This window comes from Acipenser ruthenus, chromosome 4, assembly GCF_902713425.1.
Source record: "Acipenser ruthenus chromosome 4, fAciRut3.2 maternal haplotype, whole genome shotgun sequence".
Taxonomy (NCBI): Eukaryota; Metazoa; Chordata; class Actinopteri; order Acipenseriformes; family Acipenseridae; genus Acipenser; species Acipenser ruthenus.
In genome coordinates, this window is record NC_081192.1 from 25460936 (window position 1) to 25474171 (window position 13236).

At 35.9% G+C, this 13236-nt stretch overlaps 1 protein-coding gene across 6 annotated transcripts in view; it reads left to right on the forward strand.

Annotated features, from left to right (window-relative positions):
• The window catches only part of LOC117400379 (solute carrier organic anion transporter family member 5A1-like), a 61058-nt gene that overhangs the window by 17696 nt on the left and 30126 nt on the right, over positions 1–13236 (forward strand). For 5 of the 6 annotated variants that reach the window (XM_059022230.1, XM_059022229.1, XM_034000250.3 and 2 more), the window contains 3 exons: positions 7961–8093; positions 9465–9676; positions 12602–12766. In XM_059022230.1, coding sequence (XP_058878213.1) covers positions 7961–8093; positions 9465–9676; positions 12602–12766 — 510 coding nt within the window. Of the gene's footprint in view, positions 1–2411; positions 6551–7960; positions 8094–9464; positions 9677–12601; positions 12767–13236 lie in introns of those variants that run through there. The other variant, XM_059022231.1, reaches the window with a different exon arrangement.

Genomic DNA, 13236 nt, shown 5'->3' on the forward strand with positions numbered 1-13236 from the left:
GGAATTTAACCCCCTCCCTGCCAATCCAAAACAAACCAAGAATCACAAAAACCATAATGAAAACAGTAAAACTAACAATAACAACAAACACATATTTATAGGGGCGAGCTGGCACCCCATCACAGTAACCAAGTAACTTCTATAGTATTACATGAAAATGACTTAGCAATGAATACCGTAAGTTACATGAAAGTACAATGGGAACTCTTTATTAGTTTCCAGAGGACAAATCAAATTGTACTAAATACAACCAAATAAAGTACCTTTTAATTATTTCTAGAACAGCTTTTTCAACTAACATCCACACAGTAAAAGACTTATCACATACATGCATGGATTTCAACTCTATCGTGGCTTATCTCTCCTTTTAGTTAGCCTTAATGAGCATTAATGTAATACTTGCATGAAGTTTCTGTGGTGTAGTTCGTATCCTCTTATGTAAAAGCAGTAAGGACTTGTTAAGGCAATAAGACTAGGTTATTCCTGGTACTGACAGGTTGAAGACATGGTGCAACTAAAGCTTGAAACTGTTTTCGAAGACGTGGTGCTACAAGAACATGCTTTGCATCTGTTTTTGAAGACAAGATTTCTATTGCAACTTATCTAATATAGATAAATAATTTTCCTACACTCTGAATTTGCAGTTTTATTCTAATTACTTGGATAACTTAGTGCCTGTATTGTTACGGAAGATAATATGACCTGCACCACCGTATATGTTATTTATTACATAATTACATAATTTACTTCTGTGCACTCTTTATGGCATGCAAATGTATTACAGAATCAAGTGCTGAAATATGCAAATGTATAACATTTCAAAGCCGCCATATCTTCTGAAAAGATCCTGCTGAACTATGTTTAAATACACTATACAATAGTAAACTGCAGAAACAGCAGTTATCTCATTACAATGTAGAACGTAAGGCTGGCAGGAAAGTGCTGTATGTACTGAAATACCTACAGAGCTGTAGTTGCTATTTACTGGGACACAATTTAAAAGAGATTAGTCTAAAGAATTCAAGGAATTTTGCTGTTACAGAAAACAAATGCGAGCACAAGGAAGTGCTCAGTCCTTGCGGTACTTCCCTGTACACTTAGTGCTTTCCAAATTCCAAACAGCAGTTACAGTCGTGTCACTTAGTGCACGTATTAACACTTATTCTTAGAGTTTGTACAGATTTGGAGCTTGTCTTGCAGGTACAGTAATTTGTTATCTTTAAGTGAATGGATGAGAAAAAAAAATAACTCCCATGAAAACAGCAATACATTTTCAAAGTGCAGGAAATATAACTAACTCCACTTAACAGGGCAACCTGGTAAACTGGTCTCAGGTAGTAGAGTTAAATGCAAAGATATTTCTGACATAGTCATATAAATAGTATACAAAGTATACTCCATCCATATAGTCAGCACTCGGATATGTGTTACCCAGATACACATCAGTCACGTTTTACCACCCTTGTATTAAGAATAAAATCAGTCACCATTATACATATATATGTAACAAATTAATGCACTTGCCTGCCACACGCGATTTCCGACTCTCACCAGTTTTCTGATACAAAGCCCATTTCTTGAGCGTCACAGCCTGCGTTTTTTTTGTTTGTTTCTCTTGCATGCAAATCAGTCTGTCTTCACTGTGCAGTTACACAGCACTTTCTCCAGTTTCACCTGACGAAAATGCTACCAAAGTAAAGCGAACAAGACAAGCTACGGTAATGTAAAAGTTAATCATTAAACAGTTTTCAGCCTTCTCATTTCCAGCCGGCGGCCGGCTAAATTGGCATCTACTTTGCCAGATGAAACTCCTAAAATAGTTATTTCAAAAAGATAAAAAACAACAACTTGTTTTTACAGTACTGTTCACATGTTCCAGTGAATAGTATTCAAAATGTTTTGTTCCAGTTAAATAGCAGCAATTTCCACAATTCATTACGTAAGTTGAGTAAAACATTCCTTCTCTGAGGGCATTTTGTTTCTGGGCTGATGTTTCCATGGACACCGTGAATGGACAAATCAGTTTCGAGCTTACAAGCAACATTGGTGATGCAGGCCATTGGTAGCAACAAGTGGACTTGCTCTCTGCACTTCTCTGCAACAGGAAACAAGTCCAACAGTTGAAATTAAAAGGTTAAAAACATCTTTTATTAAATGACAAACAAAATGCAAAAGTTTCGGTCCTTTAGACCAGAGCAGGGCTTCTCAAACTCGGTCCTGGGGACCTCCTGTGTCTGCTGGTTTTCATTTCAACCGAGCTCTCAATTACTTAACTAGACCCTTAATTGAACTGATAATTTGCTTAATTAGACCTTTTTACTTGTTTTCAGCTCTTGAACAGTTGCATATTTCAAGTTAGCTATAACATTTGATAAGTAACTTGAACTGCAACTGTTTTAAGAGCTGAAAACAAGTAAAAAAGATCTAATTAAGCTAATTATCAGTTCAATTAATGTTATTATATGTTCAAGTGAGACCTGTTAATATTATTTTGTATGTTTATGGTAACAGTCAAGTCCATGTCATAGGCTCTTTTACAGCTTTAAAGAGCAAAAAAACACTCTTCCTGTCTGCTGGTGGCAAAGTAGTCCCGTTCCTTCCCATTCCCGGAAGCTTAAATCCTGTTCTTGCCCTACCTGAGAGTTTTGGGTTTTTTTTCCCGGTCCCGCCCGTTTCCGTGAGCTCTACTCCTGTACCATCCCATCCCGCAAAATTTTTTTCCCGTACCGCGGGAATCCCGTGGGATCTGCGGGTCCCACGGGAGTCCCGTCTTCATGTCACGCTCTCTACTTTAGACTATCATCACTGCTTCCGAGTCGAATTAATCACAGTGCTTAAATACCTACGTGCATTTTAAAAACTATAATTTAGCCCTTCAGCTAAATTGTCCTACACTAACATGGCATTTTATTAAGAACATAACTGGACCACATAGCATAAAGTATGAGGTATTAAAGGAATATATTCCTAGTTACAAGCACTAATGAATACAAATAGGAAACCATTTATTATTATTATTATTTGTTTATTTAGCAGACACCTTTATCCAAGGCGACTTACAGAGACTAGGGTGTGTGAACTATGCATCAGCTGCAGAGTCACTTACAATTACGTCTCACCCGAAAGACGGAGCACAAGGAGGTTAAGTGACTTGCTCAGGGTCACACAAATGGCAGATGTCCTAAATTAAAATAAATAAATCATTAGAAGCCCAACACATGATCATTCAGCCATGTTTGTAATACAGCAACATGTATGACTGCCGTTTTAGTTTGCTTACTGCTTAGAATCAGACCTTTTAAAAACTGAAAATATTGTACTGTAAACTAGTGTCAAATACTACAGCTTTGAAGTTGGGAAAATGGATGACTAGTTCACTTCCCTAGATATCTTTTACCGTAAGAAAATGTAAATGTTATTTGTCTGCTGTTCGATTCTCTATGCTTACATTTACCGTGGCAAAGAAAAAAGAAAAAAAAACATTATGACAAGGTCGTGATGCTCTGCAGAGCTGTAATGGTATAACTTGTAAGAACACAATGCTGTGTCAGCAAGTTGCCATGACAATATAGCCATTCCACATTTTATTGTCTCCCTCTCTCTCTCTCTCTCTAACTCTCCCACAAGGTCAGATGCACAGAGCACACAAATATAATTTGTCACCCATGGCAAGCACAGGGTACCTTGGGCATTGCAGTTTGAGATTTATCAGTACAGTACCATGTTCAATGCCATCTTAAGTATATATTGGTATTGTTTTTTTCTGTATTTCTCAAATATGAGGTGTTAATTTCTGAATATACTGTTTATTTTTTATTTAAATTTTATTTAGGTTTTGCTGTATTGTACTGCATTAGACTATTTAAAAGTAAGGTACTGTATACCCATAATAACTATTCCGTTTTCACCACTTTAAAATGCATTAGTAGTTATTAGTAATTCTATGTAAAGTCAACCAGTATGTTTCACTGCAACATTTTAGAATAAAATATTAGCTAAAAAATGTGATTATACTGTGCAATATCTTTAAGGCTGCCAAACATGCAGATGTGACATTTATAATACCCAGGGAACAACACAAAGAATTTTCCGCCTTCCGTCACTGGGACATCTCTCCATTTACTGTAGGCTAACATTGTGTTCACCACTAAGCTTCCTGTTTCTGTACTGTGTATGTAATGCTGTTACATTAAAACAGCAGTTTAGTAATGTACAGCGAGCCAATTCTGAACTGAGTCTTCGTGCTAATGAACTGTCTGACTTGGCAGATACAGTAAACACATCAGGGAGAGGAGGTCCCTGTGTGCATCAGGGCTTGAATTTCAGAGTGGGATCGCGGGAATCGCGCATTTCCTAAGTTGCTCCCGCATATCTGCAACTTTCAGTGAGGGAAAGTCGAGATATTTTAAGACACCAAGCTACTGTATTTTTCACCCAATTCAGAATGCCTGAAAAGGCTACAACAATCTCTAAGGAAGTGGGTGTCAGTGACGAAAGCACTATGAGCCGTATTCTGAGTAGTTCTGGTTAAAATAAATAAATAAATAAAAGTAGTGTTGGATATTTTAAGTGCTGCGAGACTCGTACATGATTCTCAGCCACTATCTTTAAGGATTATAGAAACTCTGTACACTGCAGCATAAGTAAACAGTTTTGAAAAAAAAAAAAATACGATATTAACTCTTAACTCAGCCCCATTCATTTTGGGGCGCCAGGGCACCGAAGGTTACGCACATATACTTGGGCACCGTAAAAGCCACTTACCAGGTTCATGGCTTGTTTAAAAGTACAGACTTGGGGCTTGGGACACACACACTAAAATACAAAGCAAACTGGAATGCTATCGGGCCCTAAAAAAACACTACATCCTGGCTGAATACCTGACCAAGGTGAAAGACAGTAAACAGAGACAGACCTTAACAAAGTACAGGCTCAGTGAGCACAGCCTGGCCATCGAGAAGGGGCGACACAGGCAGACATAGCTGCCCAAAGAGGACAGGCTGTGTGATCACTGTCAGCTCAATCAGGTTGAGACAGAGATGCACTTTTTACTGCAGTGCACTAAATAGAATGTAAGGGAAGCCTTCTTCCCAAAAATACAACATCTCTGCACAGGATTCCCAGACTTGCCAGACCCAGAAAAACTCCCCATCCTCCTCGGAGAACAGACAAGCTGTATAGAAGTGGCAGACCAGCACACAAGCGCCTATCACAGTCTGAGGGACAGAGAATGAACACTGAGGCTCCTCACACAGGGAGGGAGGGGAAAATATTATAATTATTATCATATAATTATTATTGCTGTTTGAAATATTTTATTGTTGTTCTTGATGTTGAATATTCACTTGTAAATATGTTGTAAACTGTTGATTGATTACATGTCAATGTATTACAGTTGTCATCAATGCTTTGGTAATACCTAAATTGGTCATGCTAATAAAGCACTTTGAATTTGAATTTGAATTTGTGTGTATGCAGTACTCCTACCCGGAACTACGACTGCATGAAGTCAAGCCTCTCATCATGTGACAGAGTTCACAGCTTAGGTTAGAAGTTCATCTTCCCCCCCATGTTCATTTTATATTGAGGTTCAGTGGTGCAGTGTTTTTTTTTTTCAGCCATCTATGATTACAATATATATATATAGCAGTGACCAAACATGATTTTTACATATATTCTCATCTCTACCACATATTATGCCTGATCCTGTTGCAACATACATAATATGAAAGGAAATTTCATGGCCTTCCATTTGATATGTTACATGCATGCAGTACAAACTATCCAGTAGTTAAACATACATAAATGAAAACAGTGAAAAACAGGTGGAAATAGGGCTGAGTGTAGAGTTTACAAAAAAAAAATGAAAAAATGAAAAAGCACCTTTTTCTTCTGCTGCATGCAAAAACTTTGCATCAGGCAATGGAGATTGCTCTGCATCACAGTGATGAACAACTGTTATGTCTCCTGAATGGTGATGCAGTAAAAAAAATATGTATGTATGTATGTATGTATGTATGTATATATATATATATATTTTATATGCAGAAGTGCCTTTTTTTTTTTTTGCCATTCCCCTCTAAAATTTTGGAATCCCTCCCACCTCCCACCCCCCCATTTGGCTGCAGCATAGGAAATTCAAGCCCTAGTGCATTGCTGTGCGGATTAACAACGACTAATTACAGCCCTCTTATTCCAATTCAACAGGTGTTTTACATGGTTAAAGCCATGAACAGGTGTTGTATGCACTTTGGAAGTGTATTGAGATTAGGGCTGTCACTCGATTCAAATTTTTGATTGATTAACTTATGGGCTTACTTGATTAACCGGCAGATTAATCTGTGCACATTTTTAATAAAGGTAATGATCTTATAGAGGCTGTTCTGCATGTAATACAAAAAAATCAATAGAATCTAAAAAAAATATAAGCCCAATGAGAATTTGGTCTTATTAAAAGCATTTGCATTATTATTTTTATCGTAGTAAATGTCTCTCTTTGTATTTGTACTGCACTATTGAGATGTACCTGTGCTGGCCCTGTGGGCACAAAGTGAGTAAAATAAACTAAACCTTTTTTTGTGTGTGTGTTTACGTTATATTATATTCAAAGAACAAAACAAAACTACTACTACTACTACTACTACTACTACTAATAATAATAATAATAATAATAATAATAATAATAATAATAATAATAATAATAATAATAATAATAAAACACAGCTTACATCTGTTACAGAATCTGTCAAATGCACAGATTCCAATACATTGTTATAATAATGCTACTGTTCAGGGATCGGTGCCACAAATGGGAAATCCACATCTATATCCCCTTCTGTTGAGAAATTACATAGATATCAACAGACTTTTTTTTTTTTTTAAACAAACGATTTGCGTAAAAGTGTACTGGTAAATTAAAGCCTATATGTAACTTATTTACATGTATATTTAAATGTTAAAATTTCCATCTCTACCATGTAGCACACTGCTGTACTGTGTATAAATTTTCACTTAACCTAGTCTTGACACAGAAAAGATCAAAGCCACGCACTTGGAAACTGATTGCATGAACGTAAGTTAAACTGTGTACTGTAAGTCTTAAATAGTCTGTTGTTTTAAACTTAGAAAGCTGATCCTGTTGCGTCCAGCATCTCCGACACATTTATCTTCACCACTGTCTTTCTAATTTTGGTCTGCTGAAATGTACAGTATCTTAAAGCACTCACTCAAGTTTTCCTTAGCCCTAACATTACAAACTTGGGGGTATAACTGAAGAGATTTGTACAGTAAGTGAAAATGCTGGGGCAGATGTAGGGAGTTACAGTATGGTACTTCAGAGCTGAATTTAATTGAAGTAATAAACAAAATGATCATGGTGCTGTTGAACACACAAGTTCAGCTGCTGTATAGCCGCTACAAGTTAGATTTGAAAACCCATTAGCAGAATTGATAGAACCATGACTAATCAGAACTGTTGTTAGCCTGTGGAGACATGGCCTGTTTATCAATGCAGCAATAACATCTCAGACACTAGCCTGATTAATTACCAGCTTGGTCATTACATTAACACAAAAAGGCGAAGTCAAGGGCATGTCATAACATAATAACACAATAACAATGTCTTTTTGGAGGCTTTGGCAACCCACACACAAGAAATCCTGAATTCTTATTTTATATTTTCTATGTCAAAGTGTGAGTGTACTGAACAGTATATGTCAGTAGTACTCTGCGGTAGGAATATTATTTTAGCAACAGATATCTTCTTATTAATTTAGAGGAAGGTAAAACCATCTCCTAAGAAGAAAATTATCTTTATCATGGCAACTTTCTGAATTCAAAACATTAGCTGAGTTAAACTTAATTGAGTGGTTGTTGTGTGTGGGTGGGTGTGTGTGTGTGTTATGTCTATGTGTTTTTGAATACGCCCCAGTGTTTTTATTGCCGTCTTCTTGTTTTGCAGCCATTATGTATGTGATGGGGGCTCTGGGTCCTGCTGCGGGTTATCTGCTCGGTGGGGTTCTGATCGGGTTCTACGTAGATCCCAAAACCATTGTGAACATTGACCAGAGTGATCCCCGCTTTGTTGGCAACTGGTAAGGAACCAACATAGGTTTACAAAGATTTTACTTAGCATAAAGTGAAGACATTGAGAAACACTTATAGTCAACGTGTTTGTCATATCATTTTATAGTATTAGTATTACTAAAGGCTGTTTTTTTACTTCAGTCTTCAGACTAGTGGGAGACAGCCATGTGACTTAAACAGCTACAGCTCTGGTGATCACTCCAACTCCCTTGGTGTCAAGAGACACCTCTAGTGAGACTTGAAATTGATCAACATTTTTGCACTTGAAATATGAACCCGACTTAAGAGTTACCAGTGAACACCTGGATGGGACAGATAAAATACAATGAAACAGGACTTGATGGGGGTTAAATGGGTAATAAATGGACCACCACCATCCTTAGAAGTGTATCACTGCCCTTGTAAAATGGCTTGCTGATTACAATCATCTGCAGTCATACAGTATGTTTGAAGAGAAGCTGATTTATCCATTGCTGCATGATTTATGATGCAGTTAAAGCCCCACTGGATTTCTTTGATACTTTTTTTTTTAATAAAAAAAAAAAAAAATCTACACATATATACACACCCACACACAATGACCTTCCTGTGCCGCCCACACATTTATTATTTTCATCATTAATTAATTTACAGCTGTGATCCAAAAGTGATGAAAAAAAAGCACTATGTCCCTATAAGCAAAACATTTGCCCTTGTCCTTGCACACGTTGTCAAATAAAGCCCCAGTGAGCAATGGAGGTGGTGACTTGCTGTGTTCACACGGGTATCTGTAGCGGAGTTCGAATTAAGACCCAGAACCTTCTGTGTCTAAGACCTAGTTCTAACAACTAACCACAAGAGATATTGAAAAAAGCCACTTAACAGACTAATTGTTATTTTAAAAAAAAGGCCTGCTAAATGTTTCTGTGAAGAAAATTTGTATTGCAGTACTTTAAATTCAGTTTCTTGGCAGTTTACACATGTGTGAGAGGTTTTTCCACATACAAATCATTGTGTGTTTTTTTTTATTTATTTATTTTTAACAAAAAATGTAACAATCTAAAATAAACAATGCTTTTCTAAATCGTGGTCAAAGCCTGAGAGTGTCTTCTATTGTTAAAATGGCAATACCAGTCTGGCTTTTGATATACCTTTTTTATTTTGGAATGTGTCAAGTTAACAAACTCCATACTATCTACAGGAATCCTATCACAGTAAAAACTAGAGCTCAAGATGGCACAGGCAATGTGGTGAACAGTCAGAGTTTACAGCTGATACCGTAGCTGTTGAAAACTCTGGTCCCTAGTTTGCCACATTCTTTGACTTCATTCTCACAACTATCATGTTAAAAGAGTCCTGTTTTAATATGGGGGTGGGTGGTCCTCTTTCTTTGTCTGTAGGTGGAGTGGCTTTCTCCTTTGTTCTATCGCCATGCTGCTGGTGATATTTCCCATGTTCACATTCCCCAAGAAGCTCCCACCCCGTCAAAAGAAGAAGAAAAAGAAAATGAGCCTGGACGATATCTCTAGCGACGATGATGTCATGAAGGAGAAATCCAACAGCAAGGGGCAAGCGGTCACCTCTTCCTTGGGATTCGGAAAGGACATCAAAGGTACTTTCCACCAGGCGTTGTCTAATTTATTTTCAACAGGATATCATTTGATTAAAGAGTGATTTGCCAGCACAGCTGAAGCCTTATTTAAACACAAGAAATAAAGTAGTTTGTTGATTCTTTTTCACTCTACTGTAGCACTCCTAATGAGCTGCCCTCGGACTAAATGCATACAGATCTTTATATTTAGGTTGAATTAAAATAGAGAGTAACATAATTTAAGCAATTTTAGGTGAATTTAAGCACCTTTTCAGAAATGTATTAAATGTATGGAAAGGACATCAAATGGCCTGTAAAGGTACACACTACTTTACTGTATATTTTACTTACTGAGCCGGTACCAGAGCCTGTACCAGTGACCTGGTCTGTACGAGAGCCGGAACCAGAGCCTGTACCAGTGACCTGGTTGGTAAAAAAGCTTAAAGTGTAATTGCAGTAGGTTGTCTTTAAGCATCCCTGTGAGAGGAACTAATATATACTTCACAATCCTCTGCCAAGAAATTGTTAGCTCAGACAAAAGCTGTATTTAAAGCTCTTGCAAAGTAAAGTTATTCAGAAATGGTTATTATATCATTTTACATAAAAACAAAATACATGGTGCCCCATTTTATAAGCAGAAGTCATGTACATACATGTACAACATCGTTATCCTATTTGATCTTTTTAAGTATCGGGGGGGAAAAAAAAAACAGACTAAAAATCAAACTCTTTAAGGTAAAGTTTGTAGCATTATAGAGATGGTGGCTGATAATACTTCTTGTGATATTAACTGTTGACTCTGGTGAATCGCCAGCATGCTGTATGTCCCATGTTTATTTACTTGTAAACAGTATAAAAATCTATATTTTATACCTATACTCTATATCAACGAAATAGAGCACTAAGCTGGAATGTGGACAGTAATTTAGGGGAAGGATAAAAGGACTGTTTTGTTCATTTTACATTGTTCTTTAGCTGCTTAGTGTGGACACATACATTGCTTTATGTGGAGAATTTCCTCAACATACACACAGGCAGATACAGGTTTTTGCCAACAGGTCAAACAGATTGATTTTGTTACTCCAAAAGTACATTAGTACATAACTTGATGGACAGCTAAAGTTCATCCAAGTGTCGCTTAAAAGTAAGATTAAACCATTGACAACCCAAAATAATGTAATCCGTGGACAGATTAAGTAGATGGCAGGTCCTCTAATTAGTGCCCAAATTAGGATTTAATCCCTTTGTGTCAAAGGGAACAGCAGGGTTCTGTTTGGATTAAATTAAATCCTGATTCAAAATGAATGTAAAGAAATAACTAAATAGTGCAATATGCTCATTAATGTCTCTGCTGACTGTGCTTGAATGATATTAAAGCTAGTAAAATGATTCAGTAAAACATACCCTCTATGTTACTATCCATCGCTTAGTGTCATATTGCAGTCCAGAAGAATGGTGAAATAATACAAGAAGCCTACCGTATATTTAGATCATGAAGGTTAAATCTTATTCTTAAAATAGCCATGAAGTGGTTCCTGAAGGTCAAAGTATCCCAAAATATTTTTCTCGTATACAGGCATCTGAATAATGTTGGCTGGTGGTGTATAAATGAATGCCCAAAGATAGTTTTTATTCCAATATACTTGTATTTTACAAGGCATAGATTTGTTTTCTTTATTTAGAATACATAAAGAGCCAAAAGATACATGCTGCAGCAGACTGCTAGCTTGTTGCAGCGTTAGTACAACCTCTTCTATAATAATAAAAATAATAATAATAATTTCTCTGCGTCTGCCTATAATAATACTGGCAAGCTGTGTATTTATGTGGGAATAAAATGTTACAAAAAAAAGAATTATAAAATGTTTATTTTTAGAAAGAATAAACTAAACATCTCATGCAAAGTTTGGACCCATATACTTTATAGAATTGTATTACCAATTTGAGAATAATCCAACTTTACAAGCAGAAACATGATTTGACACATTAATCCAACCCAACCCACCTGATGTTTAATGTTCCTTATACATTTACCAGTAACTTTCTGAATTAACCAACATTTCCTTAGTCATTTAATAAAATTCATATCACAAGACTTTTGTAGGATACTTTTGTAGGACCTCCAGGAAGTACTTAATGGGTTTATTTTCTGTCTGCTTCTCATATTATTTTTTGGTATATCAACAAGTACAAAATGTATCTTTCATGATCTAAATATAGGCTTCTTGTATCATTTCCCTGTTCTTCCAAAATGAAATATGACACCATTCAATAGATAATAATGTATAAATGGTACATTTTATTGATTTATTTGTATAGCTACAATGTCTTTAAGCACTGAAATAACAGTGGTTGTAGGAGGCAAAGAATACCACAAAAGTAAAGTTCAAGACTTTATGAGGAAGATAAACATTTACAGAGAATTAATTTAGATTTTGCTATGTATTTGTGTCTGTTGACAAAGCCACATTTTCGATTCTATTGATTGCCAGGATGCCCTGTACTGTCTCTGCACCAAGGAGACAAAAAACAAGGCTTTTAAAATGTATTTTAATGCTTTGTATTAGCTTGAGATGCATATCCAGAATAAAAGATTTTAAAAAAAGAGGCTCTTGATAATATTGCTAATTTTAGGAAGTAAGAAAATTGATTTCAAATGTTTGGTTATTTCTCCTTAAAGAAGTTCTAACAAATAAAGTGGTTTAATAAATGGCAAGTGTTATGCTTTCTTAACCCTAGCTGATAAACAAGATCTCAATAACCAAAGCTCAGCATTTTCTTGTTTATACTTAAAAGTTTGCAAATCTTTAGTACCAAAAGCAAGTGCAAAAAACACTTCATGATACCAAAGCCTTCATCTATCATTGCACAATTTTCTTTGTATTGTTCTGTAACTGCTTGGCCCATGCTCATTGTTTCTGTTAATTTTTTCTTCTCATTTTATAGACATACCCAGAGCAGCTGTCAGGATCTTAAGCAATATGACATTCCTGTTTGTGAGCTTGTCATACACAGCTGAGAGTGCCATTGTCACTGCCTTTATTACCTTCATACCCAAGTTCATCGAGTCTCAGTTTGGCATCCCAGCATCCAATGCAAGCATATACACTGGTAAGACATCACCATTACATTAAAAAAAAAACTAAAACAAACACATAAACGAAACCGATACATCAATAAAAATAAAAAAACTAATGTAAAATACCAGATTTTCTTTTTGTAGCCCCCATTCGTGCCATATTTTATAAATATCAAAACTATAACTACCTTATATAGTAAATAAAATGTCATGTTTTTTTTTTTTTATATAGTAGATTGAATAATTTTTTGTTGTTGGAAAGTAGTGCATCACATATGAATACCACACCCAGTAAGTTTAAACCAAGGTGCTCCTGATTCTCCTTAATTCTCTGTTAAAGTCCAAACCAGCCAAATCTGCTACTGGTTGTGGTTACCAGGATACAGAAGTCAAATGTGTTCTTTATCTATATATAATATTTATTTATTTATTTATTTATTTAGACAGCATCAGAGATTAAAGATTGTTCATATTCTCTACATACTGAATAGTCTGATCAGTA